Consider the following 21,106-nt stretch of genomic DNA (forward strand, 5'->3'; position numbering starts at 1 on the left):
AAAGAAAGAAAGAAAGAAGATAAAAAAACTCATACAATTAAAATGAAATAACATTATTTAATTTTAGGTATGTATCATTGCCTCACCAAGTTTGTGAGACTAAGGATAAGGGCCTTTTCTTTGCCAAGAAGCGTCCTTGGTAAACACTGAAGGAGTATTACAGATATGATAGCACCAAATTGATAATTTCTCTGTGGGGCAATCAGAAGGCTGGGAAAATATTGAAAATGTACAAAAGGATTAACTTTCTTACTCTATGATACAATATTATTTAATGGTATCCCCTATACTAGCTAAAATATCTTACAATGATCAATATTACGTAATGCCAAACTCTGGTATAGATGGTCTGAACTGCGTTGCTTTTGGCTAACTATACCTCTTTATTTTTCTTATTTCCTTTCAACAAAATGATCAATTAACTTACCACACAATTGCAAAGCATTTTGTAAGAAGTAATTGCTGTCTATGCTGAGTTCTCAAATTATTATTCATTTCACTAAGGGTATCAAGATGATTACTTAGAAAGTAGAATATCTGGGACTTAAGAAACTAAAAATTGTATTCAGCACTAAGCTTAGCACATTTTCACTATTGATGTTGGGGGAGGGCACAAACCTCTAAATATGCCAGCAATGTCTTACACAAGAACACAGGGTAAATTCATGGGCAGAACAAAATGATCTCTAAGGACTTGCTCTTAAGTTTCCTGACCATAAGATCATACTCCTTTCTCATAGATAAAAACCCTAAGCCCAAACCAATGAAACATAGCTTAGAGAATGGCCCCATAGGACTTACCTCCTGTTAACATGAGGGCACATTTGCACATACAGTTGTCGTTATCAGCATCTTTAGTGCTGAAATTAGCACCGTGTAAGGTCAGGCTGCTCTGTTTTCCTGCTGTCCCAGTGTGACCTTTTAAATACAACCTGAAGTCAAAAAGAAAAAAAAAGAAAGATAAGCCATTCGACAGAATAACAGAACCCAGAAGACCAACTTGTTGAATAGTTTGCCTTTTTCATCATTTTCTTCTTTCTTTGAACTCAACCCTTCAAACAAACCATGATAAAACCCAAACTATCTGAATCAAAAGAACAAAGGAAGAAAAAAGTTCGTTTCATTATGCATGCTCAAACTCACACGGTTCTCTGATAATGCAGGATCAAGAAAACATAAAAACCTGGTTTTATTTTATTAACACAGGTGTTAACCTCCAAACATAAATAACTTTCAATTCAGTATGTCACTCCCTTAATCTATAATATCTAATACTGCAGATGTGCTAAACATTATTAATAGCAACACAAGGAGTAAGTCTCATTGACTGAGGACTTGCTCTGTGCCAGACACTAAGCTAAATGATTTCCATTGGTTATGTGATTAAATTTATATATTAAATCTGTGATGTAGACATTAATATCCCCAATTTGTACACCAAGGTTTAGAGAACCTATGTAAGCTGGAATTTAGCTTGTATGAGTCTAGAACCCAAACGTTGAATCATTATGCATTCCCTGGACAAATGTTTGCTGAACACAAACTATATTCCAGTCATTGATCTAAGCACTTAAGACATATCAGAAAACAAAAGAAAAACCCATGCTTTTGAGGGGCTTATATTCCAGAAATATCTCTAAAATTAAGTTCAAAATTCCGTCTGTTTAATATGGCATTCTTTGAAGAACCTATCTTACTATCTAGAAACATTTCTTACATAAAACTTGCATTAACCTGGATCAGTGGCTCTCTAATCGTTGTGCATGTAACAAATCATCTGATCTTTAGCTAAAAAGGCTTATTTACTAATCCCAGCAATGTTTGTTTTCAATTAGCATCTCAGATTTCTCTTTGCAGACTGTCCAAAGAGGACATTTAGTCAAGTATTGTCCTAGAATCTAAGAACTAGTGGACAAATCATAATGGTTGCCAAATATATTGCCCTATCTGGTATCTGCTCATTTCCTATTGATCTTACATACTGCTTTCATATCCTTCTGGGCAATGTAGTGCTTAGAACAAACGCAAACTTGCTCAAGTCCTTCAGTGGCTCCTCAGGGCTTAGAGTAGCTAAACTGAACTTGTTGGCATTGACAGCTTGATGCTCAAGGTGTTCTCTGGCTACGACTCCAGCCCCTCTCTCTGTAACTCTACCTAACACTGCTCCTCCATATCAGCACAATGTTTTGATTAGAATCATGTAGTAATATTCAAATCCATATACGTCATACCATATATAGGTAGAGACCTATATTCAAATCCATATAGGTCACTATCTCTATTTATGAATCCTATCCACCCACACTATAGTTAATGGGTAATTCATATCTCTGTATGAGTGAGACACTTCTAAAACCTTGGCTAGCTGTGAGCAAAACATCACATTATTTTGAAATAGAATAATAAAGATCAATTCATATTTAGAGATATATTTTAACTTGTGCTTGCATCTAGGTATATGTATATATCCTATTGTTTGTATTGTTTGATATTATTTTTAGCAAAGAACAATATTAATGCATCTTTGTGTAATACTTTACAAATACTCTGCAGAGATTTTGAGCCAGAGCAAACTATACAATTAAACCTCGGTCAGCTTTGGTTAGTTTCAAAAACTAATGGAGCTTCTGGTTCACAGTAGTACAAATACTCTTCTAATGTTGAATTATCATATAAAAGGTTATATTTTAAAACTCTGAGAGGTAGGCTACAAGTCATTGGTGATGCGAAATTATAGATTTTTTTTAAATTGTGCTTTAAGTTCTGGGATACATGTGGAGAATGTCCAGGTTTGTTACATGTGTCATGATGGTTAAAGACTTCATGACTAAAACACCAAAAGCAATGGCAACAAAAGCTAAAATTGACAAATGGGATCTAATTAAAGAGCTTCTGCACAGCAAAATAAACTATCATCAGAGTGAACAGGCAACCTACAGAGTAGGAGAAAATTTTGTAGAATTTTTTAACTGTCAATTCACATTTGAGGCTGCAGCCAGCCCAAGTGGAGGGAGGTTTCACCAGGGGAAAGTAAGGTGACAGATCACCAAAGGGAGTTTTGGGACATGTACCTGGGTGAATGCACCACCTTACAGAGTTGGCGGGAAGTTTCAATTTAATTACTCTTTTGGAGGTCCTCAGTCTCCCAAAGTTAGACACACACTGGCAAAACTAACAGAGACTTTTGTCAGGCCTCCATTTGCAGTCAAAGTAGGAGGATGGTGGGGACCCAGTCTCATGCTCTTCTTAAAGAGAATTTCACACCAAAAACCAAAGTATAATCAGAAAGTTAGTTGTTTGGTGAAGACTAGAATCAGAATTGAGAGACTAAGTGAATGATTCCAAAATTAAGTAGATGTGTCTCTCCTAAACTGAAATCTGCTCTACTGGGACTGGGAGAGTGGAGCCCATAGGTGCTCTTGAATGAGCAATGGCAATTTTAACTCTGATTTTTTTGTTTCTCTGTGATTTGCAATGGCCTTCCTTCTTATGGTAAGTCAATACCATTTTCTCTGCAGCAGCTTGAAGCTCACTAATAAAGACAGACTTTCCAGGAGGCAGTTATTTTCTATAGTGCCTTTTGCAGGGAATTCAGCACAAATGTTTAATTCTAAATGAGAGACTGCTATGTGCTTGAATACATAGTTTATATTTTATCCTTTCACAAAGAGTTACAATCTAAGTTTCATAATCTACAATTATTTATTTGTGTAATCAAGGCAATACAAATGCACAGTTACAAGTTTGAGAAGAAAAGAAAAGCAAAAAGAAGAAATAAAAATCAACCCATATCTTATCATCAAGTATAAATACTCTTGTCATATAGATTTTTAGTCTTCTCGTTTATCACCTTCAAATATAAAATATTTATTTTTAAATATATGCCTATCTGAACACATCCTTATAAAAATTTTGAACGCTGTAAGTAAAGCTTTTCCCACAGCCCCATTTCATCTCTCTCTTTAGAGGTATCCTTGAAAAACAATCTCTCCTCATGTGGGAATACAAATGGAAATAGAATTATACTTTATACGTTTCCATTGAGATGATTTTCAAATATAAGTTCATGACTACTTTTTCATGCCATTAAATTTTCTTCTCTAACATCATTTGGAAGCTATTATATGAATATATCATCAATTGTCACAAGATGAAGGCTGCCTTCAGGTATCCCTATATATGTGTGCTGGTATAGGTGTTAGGATTACAATAAAATCCACATTTTTTCCTGATCGTTCCCCATATGAATGTCATCAATGAGATGTTAGGCTCCATTAGTAAAGTGACATTTTTCCAGATCTATTTAAGACTTGGAGGTCAATTTCTAGTCTTGGCAGTTCTTCTCTGGATTATCAAAGAAGACTTACAACTAGTCTCATTGCTTTGAGTTTCATTTTTTCTTTCCCTTCCGTGTGAAGTCCATGCAGCTCATTCAAAAGCATGCATCTCATCATTCCTCTACCCTGGTTAAAGTCACTCCGTTGTTCCCCCAAAATTCAAAAGATAAAGTTCCAAGTTCCTTACTGTGGTTTGCAAGGCCTTTGAAGTCTAATGCTTGTCTACTGTCTACTTTTTCACATGCTTCACCCACCACAGCCCTCCCATCTCTTGTTATTTTCTGCACATACACATAGTGCTCCAGCCTTACCCACTCACTTATTCCCTCTAAGCAACCCACTCTTATTTCTCCATACATTTGCAAGTACCATCCTCTCCTTCTAGAAGGTATTCTCCAGGTTTGAACAGCTTTTGAATTCCCATCCATCCTTTAAGATTTATTTCGAGTATAACCTCAAAGAGCATCAAATCAGCATGTTTATGAAGATACTTACTTGCTGTGTTTTAATTGTCTTTCACTTATCTGTTTCCCATAATAAACAGTGAGCTCCCTGAGGCATAAACTATGTCTTACTCATCTTTGAATCACCAGAATCTTGAAATCATAACAGTCTCTGAGATAGAGAAGGCCTCAATGTTTATTGAATGGAGAGATGATGGGTGTGCTAAGTAATTAATTTTTGGTAATCTCAAGATATCAAGCAAAAGCAAACTCAAATATAAATAACTCTAATATCAAAATCTAGTTGGTCCATGTTTTCAGAAAGATAGCTTTTGCATCTCGTTTAGTTAGTTGCTCAATGTATCTACCTCGGTACCCACTTCATTGCCCACCCAACTCAAATAATTAAAAAATATGTATGTAGGGATGTGTGTGTGTATACACACTCTCTCACATCCTTTTTCATTTTTCTAGTTTTGTTTTTGTTCTTATTTTCTCAGAAACTTCAGAATATAAAAACATGAGCAAGGCATTATGTAGATAGAATAAGGGAAAAAAGGTTGTGTCTTAATTACTATTATTCCTTACATTTTATTGAATGATTTATTTGTATTGTATGAATAGCCAACTAAAAACAATTTGAAAGCAAATTCAAAATAAAAATATGCTTAAGGTTAATGTTTCAGCTAAAATTATATTTTTTAAAAAAGAAACATTATAATAACATGTGATCATAATTCCTTAAGGTCCTGCCCAGATTAAACATTAAAACATAAAGCAGAAATGGAGAGTAGTCCCAAGATGTGCAATAAAAACAGTGATATATATTGGTTGAAATGATGTACAAGTAGAAGAAACTGATACTTTGAGGAATATGGATGTTTCACTGTACGAGACCGAGTAGCACCTGTAATTTACATGAAGTAGCATTCATTCCCCCATGTCTATCCTTAGCATGTCACAGAGGAGTGGCTTATGCTCTTCTTAAGCAAGAGACACACAATCTCTTGCACTGGGAGATAAAGATGAAATTTCATAAAACTCATGTCTTCTAAACACTATTTTTAAAACTTCGCAAATGAGGACAACTGTGTTTCTGTGGACTCCCAGAAGGACTTCTGGAGAAACTATGCAGTCCAGGATAGGTCCGCTGCACAGTTCAGGGGCTCAGTCTTCCTTAGCAGCTCTTTAGCTAGCTCAGAGTCCCCATTTTTGGCCCAAAGCCAACAGCCACAGCTGGTTATTTGCTACATGGAAATTAAGGACCAGTCATTCATTGATACCAAGTATTGCTGTAATCGGATTTTAAAAACTTATTTGAGTTGAGGCTCAAACAGAACATTTAGATGGTTCTTTCAACAGTGATTCTAGCTAATATGTAAAGTCCTTATGTGTCATTAACTATCCATGGCTTTCTCTATGCAGCTAATAGTTGTTCCAAATAGACTTTTACTTTATGAAAGAAAAATCAATATACAGGACAGCTTTGCATCTGACTACAGTGAAAGCAAACTGAAAGCATAAAACGTTAGTGAGAATATATCTCCCGAAATAACACCACAGGAATCCTGGTTATTCATTTCTGTGTTCAGCCAGTGTAGACATGGCCTGCATGAAGGATGATATGTTAGAAAATAAAAACAAAATAACAGAAAATAACATTAGGGACAGACATAAGGAAGCTGTTAAAAACGAAACAAAACAAAAAACTCCAGAGAATATAATTTGATGAGACCACAAAAGCAGCCACAAAATAGAATTATGGCATTCATTCTTGTCTGTGTATTTTCTCCTAATAAAGAAAAAAATCTATGAGTCCCTTCAGTTGGATGACTATAAAGAATGTCAGCACTTTTATTTTTTTCAATGTGCATTTATAGGAAAACTGATGTCCATTAAAATTCATCATGATTCTCTAGTCATCTTTGACAAAATAGTTACTCCTTTTAAATCACTTTTAGAAATGTCAGTAATTAAAAAGACTAAATCATCACATTTCCTAGTGAATATAGGACAACAGTGAGTTCTGTTATGGAAGAACAGGCTTCAAAATATCCAAGAGAGTCTAGAACTTTCTTGTCTTTAAAATGGGCAGCCCAATCTCATGAATCCAGTTTCTTACTAATTTTGTCTACTTAAGAGGCTCACTCTTTTCACATTTTTGCATCTTCACTGTACTCAGGGGGCCAAGCGTCTCTTTCATGATAGAAAAGAGTGGGAGTTGTTTGTTTGACAAACTGAAGTTTGGCCTCAGCCCTTTTAAACAGTAGACAGACTCTCAGATATCTGAACTTTAAGGTCGTAGGTACTGACAAGTTGAGCAGATTTTTATTTTGGCTCTGAGCTCTCTCCCTGTCACCATATGACACTAGTTAAACTTTCTCACAATTACTAAGAAATTCAAAATGACCTTCATGGTTTTCTTTCAGAGGCTGGTAGCAATGACTCAATCTGACAGAGTTTCCTGACATGACTATGACTCCTAGTTGCTGTTTCCGGGCTGTCTCTACCATATTCAACCTCTCCAATCCTACCCTCTTTCGACGGAAAGAACTGGGCAGCATTAGCCGAGAGGGATGTTAGAGTGTGTATGTTAGCACTCTTTTTCACATCCTGGAGATATATTCTATAACTCTATTGTCCATGCATGAATGAAATTCTTTACTTACTTGCAATAGCCTATTGATGAACATGTGAGAAAATGCTAGAAAAATACATGAAGCCAAATAAATGTACTTATGAAAATGTGAGTGACTATATTAAGACATCAGTTGTATGACAATAATCTATAGTCCAGAAAAGACATGTCTGAAAGAAGTTTCCAAAGAAAAGAGGATGTGAGTAGGAAAAGAATTGATAATGTACAGTGTGACTAATCAAGAATTAAAGCTGTGATAAAAACTTATAGATATCTAAAAAAGTAAAATATACAGATCAAGCAGATATAGGTAATTCGGTACAAAATAAGTACAAATGAAATAAATAACCAACAAAAAAGCCATTAACCAAAACTCTTCCTTTTTTCTTCCTTCTCCTTCACACACACAAAATGGATAGATAGATAGATAAATAAGCCATTGGCTTCTGAAAGTTAAGGCTGCATCATGAACACTGTGTCTGGAGAGACAGTATGACGTAACAGAGTTTGTAGTGTACCTGTGTGGGTTTGCAATCTAACTCTTAGTCTTTCTAATCCTCAGTTGCCTCATCTGTAAAATACCTCTAATAATAGTAATGTCCTGCCAATATTTTATAAAAATTAAATGAGGTGATACCTGGAAAGCCCTTAAAAAGATTGCTGTATGCAGAGTAAATTCCTTGACTATTTGCAAAAAAAATCAGATTAAAGAAATCAAACTTCCCTAAGCAATAACCATAAAATACACAGTAGGTCAATAACCATGAGGTATGTGAATGACTAAGTCTAAATAACACAAGTATAAACATATATGACCTTTATAGACATATATAAGTGTTCGGAGAGTGATAAAAACAATGAGATAGAGATACAGCTTATGAGGACAAGCACAGAGGCAATAAGCTGGAGAAATTAAAGATGAAAAGGACCAATTTTCTCAAACCCATGAGGCCCCATATCCTTTGGAAGTTTTTCTTATTTTATGTAGAGGAAGCAGAGTACTAAATGTAAAGGACAAGAAACCAAAGAGTTGTTTTGCTCACTGACTACCTATTTAAGGTCTATGTTAATTTGACTCTAGATGGTATGAATAAAAATCCTTCAATTCAAATGTTTATCTTTTAATAAATTTTCAGTCCTTTGAGAACACTACAATTTTCTTGCCATCATATAATATTTTATGGACTAAATCCAATATATTTTTTTGGCTTTCTTTTCTTTACTCATAATTGATACTGGCAAAAAAAAATTCCTGGAAAGATCATCCATGCCAACCTAGCCTTTAATTCTCACGTCCACTTGCTGAAAGCAATTAATACTTTTTCTCATTAAATCTTCCATAATTGGTGTCATTTGTTTTCACAGGGAATTGGATTATTGGAGAATCACCAGAATATGTGCATAATAATTTAACCATTATGCTAAGAAGGAAGTGACTATCTTATTTGCTTCAGAAGCTGCAGATGTCCTGAGGTAGACATGCTATTTATTTTGGAATATGTATAATGGAAGATGTACATAAAAGTGTGAAAAAAGATGAAAAATGTTTGAGATAGCGATGGTCCTGGGAATATGTGCTATGATTAAGAAAGATAAATTTCCAAAGCTACAGAAAACCTTACCTCAAGTATTGAAAAACTTTAGAAAATCAAGTTTCACTTAATGTTTGATTCTAATATGATTGCTTTAGATATTAGCTTGTATAACATCTTGTATAAATTGCACTCTGGTTTTTCATCTAAGTTTGTAAAAATATAATTTTAATGTCTCCCCTTCACTTACAAACATTAATACCTTAAAGAACTTAGATAAAATGAGTTTATTAACCTCTCAGTTCTTCTCAAGCTCTTGACTGTTAGCAGTAATTTTTGTTTCAAAACTGTTAAAATACAGTTCTTAGTGTTTTGCAGTGATAGACATGAAGCTTGCATATGCTCAAAACTCATGATAAATTTTTCCTCCAAAGCAAATAGCAAACCAACATACTGTTATTGCTGTGTGCCTTTGGATAATGCTGAGAGAGTTCCCTCTATTCTGTATGTACGTGTATGTATGTGTACATATATTATTTATGTATGTATATATATATATATATAAGATCTGTGACAATAAAACATTTCCCAAAGTTCAGAAATACATGCTACAGTGATGGTGTTTTTAGTTCAAAATAAAATAAGAAGTTATTCCAGTATTCCTTCCCTTTTTAAGAATACATAAAAAAAATTGATTGCCAAAAATGAATTATGCGGTACCAAGACCCCTGTTAAAAACACAGTCCCTTAAACATACTTGGATTCCCTTGGTGTCATGTGTGACCGAAAGAGTCAGCTTCAAGTGAGTGCCTCTCTGGTCTGACCCTCTTGTGGTGCCTAAAAGACCAGGCCAATGGCCATCTCAGAGAGTTTATAGGTTTTGCTTTGTTACCAAAAATTAAGTCAGGACCTTGTAAAACTTGTGATTGAAATTGGTGATTTTTCAGTCTAAACAAGTACTCTGGAGGTAAATTTGTTCTCATTTTTTATTTCTGTTTAAAGAGCAGTAAGAAACTTTCTTTCTAGCATTCCCTCTGGGCAGATAGAGGAGAGGGTGAGCAAATGTTCAAAACCATTGAGATGCATTGTCTGAGGTTTCTTGCAAAGAGGAAATACTTTCCCTTGTTGTACTTGGACATTGTATTGCTATAAGGTCTGCAAATAAGCTTTTAGCATGCATTAGCAGATTATTCTGTTGACCAAAATCATCAGTGTGCTTATTTTTCTCCACAGTCAGTATAAGCTAGAGTCCAAACTCTTTATCATGGATTCTAGCCCTCTGTTATCTGCAGCACAGTAAAGCCCTGCATACGAGTTACTTGCTGTCCTCTAAATAAGGCAGGCTCTCTCTCACCTCTGCATTTGTGTTCACATTGCTCCTCTGGCTGGAATCTCAAGTCCTTTCTCCTGCCATTAACCACCATACTTGCCTCATGAATGCTTACTCATTTCACAAATCTCTAAGGATTTCCTCTATGAAGCCTTTCCCAGTCCCATTTAGTCCCCTCTAATGTACTCTTTCCAACTCCAGTAGAATTGACCACTTCTTTTTCAGTACCCAATGATAGCCTAATTTCAAGGGTTCTTTCTCAGGGACAGTGAGTGTAAAGTCGAAGCACACATAAATTTATACAAAATTTTGTGTTTCTTCATTATTCGGGGGAGAAAGTCCTTGGCTCCATCTTTTTGGTTTATTTGTTTTTTAAGATCCATGGTTCCTTGATCAAAAAACAAAACAATCAAACAGACATGCTAAAACACAGAAGCTAAAACTTTTGAGTTGACCATCACACTTTGTTTCCTTTTCCTAAACTATTAACCTCACAAGAGAAAACATGGTGTGTCTGTTTGGCGTAACCAAAGTGTTATTTCTGCACCAGCATCATCTTGGTGCACTTGATAGGACTGAGAGATCAAGGTCCTAACCCAGGATAAGAATCTCTTTATGGGAGACTCAAATCTGTACTTTAAACAGGCACCCTGGTTGCCTATCTGGACACTCAAGAAAGAAAACAACTGGCTTAGAACCAGGAAAATAATAGTAACATGTTAAATGTATGGCGGTTGGCTGGCTGCATAAAGTAATGAAGGCAGACTCTGATTTCAAAAGAACTGTAATAACTTTTAAGAGAGTGATTTTAGTAAAGTTGTGTAGGTAAAAGCAAAACTGTAGCAATTAAAAGAGAAATGAACAATGTATGCTGTGGGACAATTTTATTATTATTTTTTATTTACCTGCCATCAAGCAACATAGAAATTCTTGCATATCATTGGCAGGTAAAGATATAAAAGAGCCTGGAGGTTAAGAGTTCCAGAAAACAAATCTCATTTAAGCAACAATATGGGGAACTTAAGACGTGGCACTTAATGAGAAATCTTCGTGGAAACTGTCATTTTATACCACAAAACTTTGAGGGCAGGCTTTTTGACTTGTTGCTCTTTGAATTTCTGGCATCTAGATAAAAAATTGCCATATATTAGTCAGCTGTGTTGAATGCACAAAAAAACCCAGCTGTGTTCAATGTAAAACAACTTTGTCAATATGTCTCTTGTATATCTATTAGGAAATGTTTTTTTTCCAGACATGTGCCAAGCATTGTGAAAAGGTTTCTGTCCTCCTAGAGATTATAGTCTAACAGCAATTACAACCCCGTGTGATATGGACTCTGATAAAGACATGCACAGAGCACAGTGGGAGGACATGGAAGGGGCTCCTTACCCAATCAAGGAAGATGAGTTCTATGAACTGAGCTAAGATTTAAAGGATCAAAAAAATCCAATAAGGCGAAGGTAATAAGCTCTTGAACAATAGAGGTTGAGTTCTGTGGGGTTTTGTTTCATTCACAGTAGCTTGCATATTATTGTTGCTCATATTTACCAAACAGAGTAATCAAAGTATTGAATGAGAGAAAAATTGATGTGAGAAAATGCCGTATCAGAAGAATTGCCCCCAGAGGCCATGGCTGGTTACCTGTCCCAAGTCTGCCACATGCACGTCACTCTCCTTCCTCTTAGTATCATGATTATTACCACCTTACGTTCTAAGCTTAAGCAACACCTAACCACTGGTAGTTTCCAAGCAAGAGATGCTGAGTCTCACTTCTGAGCTAATCCTTTGTCTACCCCCATCTCTGAACTATTCCCCAACGAATACCAGTTTGCCATATTTATGACACTTAGGTCACTATTTGGAAGCTTTCTCAACCTTCCAAAACTGGTTAGGCCTCTTTAGTCACACCATATTTGTCTAAGTGAACTGACTGTGTTCAGGGCGTTGTAATTGCCTGTTTGGCTGTCTGCAACCATCCGACCCCACTCCATCCATCACACTTGGGTATGCACCGGCATGAACACGTGTATACATGACTGTACTGAAATCTCTATGGACATTTTATCCTAGAATAGCACATGATGAATGTATAACAAATATTTTATAGAGCCTTCATCTTTTGACAATGAATAGCAGTAGGGGAATCTAGAGCAGAGGATCTCAGGACATCTTAGATAATTTTTGGAGGCAGTGTTTGCTAGCTGGTTCTAGCAACTTTTGCCAATTTAGTTTATAGGACAGCAGTGGTCTGAGTCCAAGCATTACCCATTCTGTGACAGAAATCCTCTGGGAATCCTTAGAACTTAACAGCATGAGGGCATTTGTTTTCATCAGTTTAAAAAATATCCAAGACTCTAGATACTAACATTCATATGCATTTTTAAGTCAAGAGATTTTCCTGACACTTAAAATACCTAAAGTAGGGGCGGGTGCAGTGGCTCATGCCTGTAATTCCAGTACTGTGGGAGGTCTCACTGGGTGAATCACAAAGTTAGGAGTTCGAGACCTGCCTGACCAACATGGTGAAACCTCATCTCTACTAAAATTCCAAAAAAAAAAAAAAAATTAACTAGGTGTGGTGGCACGCACCCGTATTCCCAGCTACTCAGGAGGCTGAGGCAGGAGAATCGCTTGAACCTAGGAGGCAGAGGTTGCAGTCAACCATGATCATGCCATTGCACTCCAGCCCACGCCACAGAGTGAGACTCCATTAAAAAAAAAAAAAAAAAAAGACCTAAAGAAGGTACAAAGTGACTGTAAGACTGTGTCCATGCCATGTCTCTGAAGACCTAGGAAGCCTTTTCCTCTTCAATATTTCATCTCAGTCAAGGGGATTTCAATGTAAATTTTGATGATTAAAGCAAGTCCTTCTCTGTGTTAGGAAGTAACCAAAACAAAAATCACAGCCTAAATAAAAGTAATACATCTTCCAAGTTGAAGAATTTATTTGAAAACGCAAAGAAAAACTCCTTAAAACCTTGGGTTTGAAAATCTATGTTAGGAAGTCAGTGAAATAGAAACTGCCAGGAGATTTCCTATATATTTTTCCTACCTTTATCAATCCAGAACTGCTGTAAAAAAATCACTTTCCTCTTAGTATTTCATCACATTTGCTACTAGTCCCATCCAGGACTATGTAGTCCAGAGGATCAGAGAAATAAGAAACATTTTACTAAAAAATAAAGGTGGGGAGGAAACAAGTTTTGCAATATCTACAAAAATACAGGGCTTAAATTTACACAAGAGTCTCAAGAGAATTCATTTCAATCCACATGAATTTGTTTTGTCCTTGAAATACATACACAACATGGGAGTACTTTAATAATTAAAAAAAAAAAAATGGATTGGGGAACTGGAAAGAACTTTGGCCTTACCTCCTCATTTTACTTCTGAGGATCTGGGACTTGGAAAAGTGAAGCAAATTGTCCAAGGTTATTCAGAAAAGTAACTGCAGATCCAAGTCTAGAGTTCATGTCTCTGGATTCCCGATACAGTGTTTTACAAATTGCATCAAACTACTTCCCAATGAAGATCTTGGCCAAAAACAAACCTTGTACAAAAAGATATTTAATGGCCAAATTATTTTCAAGTTGTTTTCTTCACAGTTTTGGTTTAAAACTCTGCTCATCTTGTCTGTCCAACATGGTGAAACCCTGTCTCTACTAAAAATACAAAAATTAACTGGGCATGGTTGCAGGCACCTGTGATCCCAGCTACTCGGGAGGCTGAGCCATGAGAATCACTTGAACCCAGGAGGCAGAAGTTGCAGTGAGCCGAGATAGCACCACTGCATTGGGGGATAGAGCAAGACTCTGTCTCCAAAAAAAAAGAAATTAGTCAGTTCTAACCTAACAATATAATTTATCTTCAATAAATAATATAAAGTCAATAAAATATAAATATCTCCAAAACGTGCACTATAAATTATGTAGTAAGAGTATAATGATAAGATGTGCATTAAAAAACTGTTAAACATTACCATTCAGATTTGACTAATACAAATTTTCTATTGTTTAAGAGAGATTCATGACACCATCCATGATAGAGGATTTACTAATTAAGTTAATAGCAGAAAAAGACAACAAAATAATGAATTGTAAGGAAAAACTATTCCCAAGATCTGAAAAAAATCACAGCAAAATGACTTTCTAATGGAATACATTCACCAAAATTGTGTCCTTTTAACATAAGGCTGAAAATGTATAATATAGTTTTCTTTTTATATTTAAAAATAGTGAAATTTATTTCCAGTTGGTAAATCCTTTTTTAGTTATAATAATATAACACAATGGTTTTTAAACTGTGCCACACTGTTTGCAATAATAGCAAGAGGCGGCATTATACTACCTTCCCACAGCCATTTCAAAATATATCAGCTTTATGTTTTATACATTATGATCCTTTGTAAGAATTTTCTTTGGGAGAGTAGGTATTCATAAAAAGAAAGGAAAAAACAGGTGATTAAGCTTAGCCCAACCAATAATGGAACAAATTAATCTTCTGTGCCTTTGGATGTGATAGAATGGGAAACAGACAATATCATTTATTTAATATTCTTCTCAAGAAAGCTTTAATCTGAATCTAATCAGGAAGAAATAGTCAAAAAGAGGTGTTCTAAGAAAAGCTGACCCAAAGTCTTGAAAAACATAATTGATAGATGAGTGGTAGACTATTCCAGGTAAAAGGCGACTTATGAGACATGACTGCAAATGCAATGAGTGAAGATGGATGGGATCCTGAATCCAAGTAAATAAACAACTGCCAATCAGCCAAGGACATTTTTGGGGACAAGAGTAGTGATTTCAATATGGAATATATAATTAAAAGTTGTTTATTGACTCAATAATATATTTTTTGACCATGGTTTTTTAAAAAGAAATCTGTTTGCTTCTTTCATTTTCTATTTCTATTTTTATTTATTTTATTATTTATTTTTTTAGGCAGGGTCATGCTCTGTCACCCAGGCTTGAATGCAATAGTGCAATCACAGCTCAGAGCAGCCTCAATCTCGTGGACTCAAGCAATCCTTCTGCCTCAGCCTCCCAAGTAGCTGGGAAAATGGGTGTGTATCACCACACCCAGCTAATTTTTATTTTTTTAATTTTTAGTAGAAACAAAGGTCTCACTGTGTTGCCCAGGCTGGTCTCAAACTCCTGACCTCAATCAATCCTCCCATCTTGGCCTCCCTAAGTAGTGGAATTACAGGCATGAACCACTACACCCAGTGTCTAAATGGCTTTTGTATTTGTATGATATTTAAGTTTACCGAATACAAAGTATATTTGTATACTCTTCTTGATTCCAGGATATCATTCTCACCAAAAGATAAGAAAACTGAGGCATAAAAGTAATAGGTGATTTGTCCAAGTTACTGCTAGATTGTGTTATTGTCAACTTGGTAAATGTGGCTACTCCATTTCCCTGAATTGTCTTCCTTATAAGGTTCTAGGCTGGGGTTGGCTAAAAGGGAACTTTGTGTGGGATTTGGAAGGCGAAAGTGAAGCAGTGGTCTGTCTCTCAGTACATCATCAGATATGGTGAAGTCCAGAGGCAGAGAAGCCTGGCAGCTTCCACACTGTCCATTTCTCCACTTAGCATCCAGCTTGGCTTCTTGATGCTGGCAACAGCTCCAGACCCACCACAAGATGCTTGACTGCACAACCACATGTAATGGAGCTACAGCAAGTCAACAGATTTCTGTAGATCTTCCCTTTTGTGCTTCCACTTTGGTGGCTGCACGTGTTTGGTTTCATAGATTTTCACAAGGTCTGGCTTGTCTGCCATGCCAGGTTTCAAGCATATGTTTTAACCTTATTTCCATAAGTCTCATCATGGCTCTGGCTCTCCTGACTGAACAGTGACAAACACAACCATGCCAGTTTCCCAGGTGGGGAAGCCAGATTTCTTCTCAGCCCCCACATCCTGATTCCTATTCCAGAGCTCCTTCCAGTGGACCACAGCGTCTCCTCAACCCTACAGTTAATCTGTTATTATTAAAATATTTTTAAAGTATTTATTGTTGCAGCAGTGGTTGTATATTTCTTTTTTTAGTTTTATTTATTGGAACCAGCAAAGCTTCATGAGAAGTAAAACATCACTGTATCTCTAAACTGATAATAAACTCTCAAGTATTTATTAGAGAGATCAAAATTTAATTTTTTATCGAAGAATTGAAAGGTCATAAAAATAGAAAGTAAAGCACATGTAAAGATAGTTCTAGTCTAGAAAATTTTTGAGCTGCAAAATGCTTTACAAATACTTGTAAGAATAGAAAATTGAAAACTGGAAAGATAAGACAATGTGTCCAAAGACATTCAAATTACTAAAGAGAGAAGTAGGGTTAGAAGAAACATATACTATATCTTAGAATATGTGTTTTGAATTTATTGAATTCTAGAAATTAACTAATGAACTTCTCTTTATTTGAGGATGACCACATGGTGGGTAGCTACAAGACCAAGGTTCAAATCAGACTCCTACTCATCTTATCATTGCCTGTGACTTTGTGCAAAGTCCTATACCTCAGTTTTCTCTTGTGAAAACAAGACATTTGGTGCATAGTATGAAAACAAGACATTTGGTGCATAGTATGTGTGCCTCAAATATAGTTAGTTAGTAACTTGGCTAGATTAGTTACATATCTTGAATTTTTCCAAAAATGATCTCTACATTTTAAAAGGTTAGAACACACACATACACATACACACACACACACACACACATACACACACACACACACACACACACACACACACATGCTCAGAGGGAGGGAGGGAGGGAGAGAGGGGTTATGGCTGGGGGGGAGACAGAGAGAGAGAGAGAGAGAGAGAGAGAGAACCCAAAAGTTAGAGACAGTTAATAGCCAGTTGTTAATGACTTATAACAGGATTTGGATCCTGGATAGTTATCCAGAGTGCTACGGATCAATGGGAACACAGAGCATCCAAACTGGCCTAAGAATGAGGATGATGCATTTATCTGGGAAATCAGTGTAGGGAGGTTTAGAGGGGAGAGGTTCCAGGATCTGTGGCAGAGTGAAGCATGCAGAACTGGGCAGAGGGAGATGCAGGGCTCATAGGCAGTCATGGTGAAGACCTCAACTAACCTCAAGTGGAATTTTAGATCTTGATGGGCTCTTCAGAATTGCCCTAAACTGGGGCAAGAGAGTCTTTATACTTTTATATTGACTACTCATTAGATACAAACTATCTTGAAAGAGTAATCTTGGGTGATGTGCCTTTTTTTTTTTTTTTTTTGAGATGGAGTTTCTGCTCTAGTTGGCCTGACCGGAGTGCAATGGCACAATCTTGGCTCATTGCAACCTCTGCCTCCCAGGTTGAAATAATTCTCCTGCCTCAGCCTCCCAAGCAGCTGGGATTACAGGCATGTGCTACCACACTCGCTAATTTTTCTTTAACCACGAACAGTGCCTGGAAAGGGGACTTCAGCTGCAACCTGTCAGTCAACATTTCCCGGTGGTGGGAGAAAAAGTGCTTTAGTATTGAAGAGGGCAATGAGTTGACACGTTACATCTACCACAGTAGGTATCAGGGAAGACTTCCTGGAATAAGAGAGAATCTTAAAGATTTATGTGACAAAGTTAAGTTTATGTGTTGAATAAGAATATAGCATAAACAAAGGCCTGGAGGATTTAGGGAAATTGCAAATAGTTACCAGAACATACCATTATGAGAAGGGTCTCCAGGTGGGTAAAGCTAGGGGGAGTGTATAACAGGAATAGGTGCCTAATTAGGTAGCAGCCAGGTCATGAAGGGTCTTAGAAGTAGACTTTCACCTGCAGATATTTGAACACTGTTGAAATATATGAAGGAGGGAAAGACCAAGTTGTCTGTCAGAAAAATCATCTCAACAATAGCATGAAAGATATATTTGAGAGTATCAAGATTAGAGAGGCAGGAAGGTTCTATAATTGTCTGGGTGTGAGATGATGAGGGTCTGGATAATACTACCTCTCCAGATGAAGTATTTAATAATTTCACATTGATTACATGTTGTTTCACATGCTCTGTTTATCACGACACTTACATTATTATTTTTTCTTATTTATATTCTCTTGTGTTCCATAGATTTTATTTTCTATCTCAGAAAATTATTTGGAGTTTCCTTAGAGGATAAAGGAAAAATATGTGTAATACATGCACATTTATAACCTCATCTATCCATTCACAATACTTACTTTTAATTAATATGTGTCAAGAGCATGAGAAAGGAGTTTTTAAAAAACAACAAAGTTTTCTTATTTTTAAAACGTGTCTAATAATACCCGCCTCCAAAATGGGTTTATATGTTTGTAGTGTTAAAAATCATTTCATAGATTATGAAATAATATGCAAATCTTAGTGTTAACGCATGGAACAATTATTCACAGAGAGACATGCCAATTTAGAAGGAAGAGACAGGAAAGGGGAAAAAGCACACGAGGCAGTGATGGACAATGCGAGTTCTAACCAGAGGCCACAGGAGCCATTACTGAGCCTAGAGAAGCAGTTCTGGGCATGCGTGATGATACAGCCCGGGAGAAAAGTTGCCAAGGCTTAGCTTCCCTTTTCAGGCTTCTGTTCCATTGTTCTTTGAAACAGTGAATAACAACATCTTATAGTGCGTTCATTTTAACGAATCTTTCACCGGAGTAAGCATTATGTTTTAATGAGTTCTAAGTTCCCATTTCATGCCAACGTGAATCGTGTACTGAATTGCATGAGAAGATGACGACTGCATTATCTACTTTCTGTTAGGTCCCTACAGGAAAGAGGCCAGAGCCACTAACTTCATTTCAGCCGCATGACAGAACAGAACTCACTGAATGAGGTAGGAGTCAAACATCCTTTTTTTAAGTCTTTCTCCCTTTTGGGGCAAAATTACATATATGAGGTTCATATACATCTATCTATCTGTCTATCTAGATATGTGTATACACATGAACTTCAGCTTTCCTTCCCATAAAACCAGAGGTTTGGAATTAAATTGTTGCATTTCTTCTGGCTTAATACTTTTGATTCCCAAGGTTCACAGCTCTCTCAAGAGAGAAAAATGGGAATATTAGACTTTAGGCCTCACTCTAGCAGGGAAGACTTATTTTTTGATCATAGATCCCTATTGTATGAGTGAGAATACAAATTCACACAGATGTCAAAGAAATGAGAAAGGCTCAAAAGGGCAGTGGGGCACTCTAAGAGAAGGTGAGTGCTCCTTCCTCATGCAGATGCCAGAATGGCATTCACACCATACTCTCCAAAGTCCACTGCAGATGCCAACAACCCTCCTAAACCTGCCCACCCTGTCCCCCAACCCCCTCTAAGCCTCACACATGTGCACATGCATATGCATGTGTATACACACACACACACACACACACACACACACACACAGCCACCTATGAAGAACTGAGAGACATATTGGAAAGGAACCAAAGCAAATTCTTCAGGAGCCTAGAAAAAGATTAGACTAATTATTTGCTAGTCCTATTGTCAAGCTATCTGACATTAGCCAAGTTTCATACAGTTTCAAGTTTCAGGTCAAAACATTTACATAAGAGTACCCCTGACGTTTAACAGTGGTTTTTCTTGTTATAAAGCTCTCAAAATATTGACCTCCTTGGAAACATTTCTTCTTACACTCCATTGCATTTTATAAATGTCTCTTCTTTGGTTTCTTGAGCTGCCATTAAGTACATCCTTGCTTCCCCACCACCTCCTGTCATGAGACTATCAAATCTTTTAGTTTTAGATCTATTTCTTATTCTCTGTTATGGTGACATCATTATTATTTGTCGAGAAAATGATTATTATGTCTCCAAGGATCCAATCCCATATGTAATCCATTAAAATGAAATGAGATGTGCCCATGAAAAGATGCAGAATTCAAACTTCTAAAAAAAAAGTTTGTCTTGAAAAGGGAAATAAACAGCAGAAAGAGTTGAACGATGAGATAACCATACAGGTTGAAACAAAACACACACCTGGGTTGGATTTCTATTGTTGCAATTACTTGAAGCAATGTGCCAATCCTTGAATACATACAATCATATTTTCAAGGCAAAGGTAGAGAAGTCACAATATTGAGAGTTAAAAATCATTGCAACTCTGATTTACAAAGTACGAAACTGAGGCACACACAATTAAGGACCTGCTAGGCATCAAGAATTGCATTAATGAATAGTGGTATAAAAGTAACTGAAGTATCCTCTGTGTTCTCAACGAATGTCAGCCAGTTTGCAGTGACCTAGTTAGTAACAAAGCTTGACTTTGACGTCTGTAAGACCAGAGCCCAGTAGAATTCCAGGAACACAGAACTAACACAATAAGTATTCATGCATTGAATCTACCACATCACATTATTTCCTTAGCCATATTTTTGTGTGTGTTTTTTTTTTTCCTAGTAGATAAGCTCCTCACTGAAAAAGGATAATTGGAAACATGTTTCATTAAGTGTATAGTTTGTCTATTTTCACATCTGCAATGATGTGTTACGTATATTGATGCCATTATGCCAATTTATTTTTGCTTTTTACTTACCAAAAAAACCCCTCTAAATCATGCCTCATCATCTTTTATGTAAATAATTCAAAAACATAAAATTTACTCTTGTCATCTTCAAGATAATTTGAAAAATGCTAATTCAAGAAAAGTCATCAAAGAAAGTAGAACTAGAAAATCTGGCCAGGCACAGTGGCTCACGCCTGTAATCCCAGCACTTTGGGAGGTCGAGGCGAGTGGATCATGAGGTCAGGAGTTCAAGACCAGACTGGCCAATATGGTGAAACCCCATCTCTACTAAAAATACAAAAATTAGCCAGGCCTGGTGGT

The 21,106-nt window shown here is 36.4% G+C and overlaps 1 protein-coding gene across 5 annotated transcripts in view; it reads right to left on the reverse strand.

Moving 5' to 3' along the window:
• Positions 1 to 21,106, reverse strand: part of ANGPT1 (angiopoietin 1) — a 246,594-nt gene that overhangs the window by 13,146 nt on the left and 212,342 nt on the right. For all 5 annotated transcript variants that reach the window (XM_037738709.1, XM_037738708.1, XM_037738707.1 and 2 more), the window contains exon 8: positions 802 to 932. In XM_037738709.1, coding sequence (XP_037594637.1) covers positions 802 to 932 — 131 coding nt within the window. The remainder of the gene's footprint in view (positions 1 to 801; positions 933 to 21,106) is intronic.

The sequence above is a fragment of the Cebus imitator genome, unplaced genomic scaffold (assembly GCF_001604975.1).
Source record: "Cebus imitator isolate Cc_AM_T3 unplaced genomic scaffold, Cebus_imitator-1.0 Scaffold56, whole genome shotgun sequence".
NCBI lineage: Eukaryota > Metazoa > Chordata > Mammalia > Primates > Cebidae > Cebus > Cebus imitator.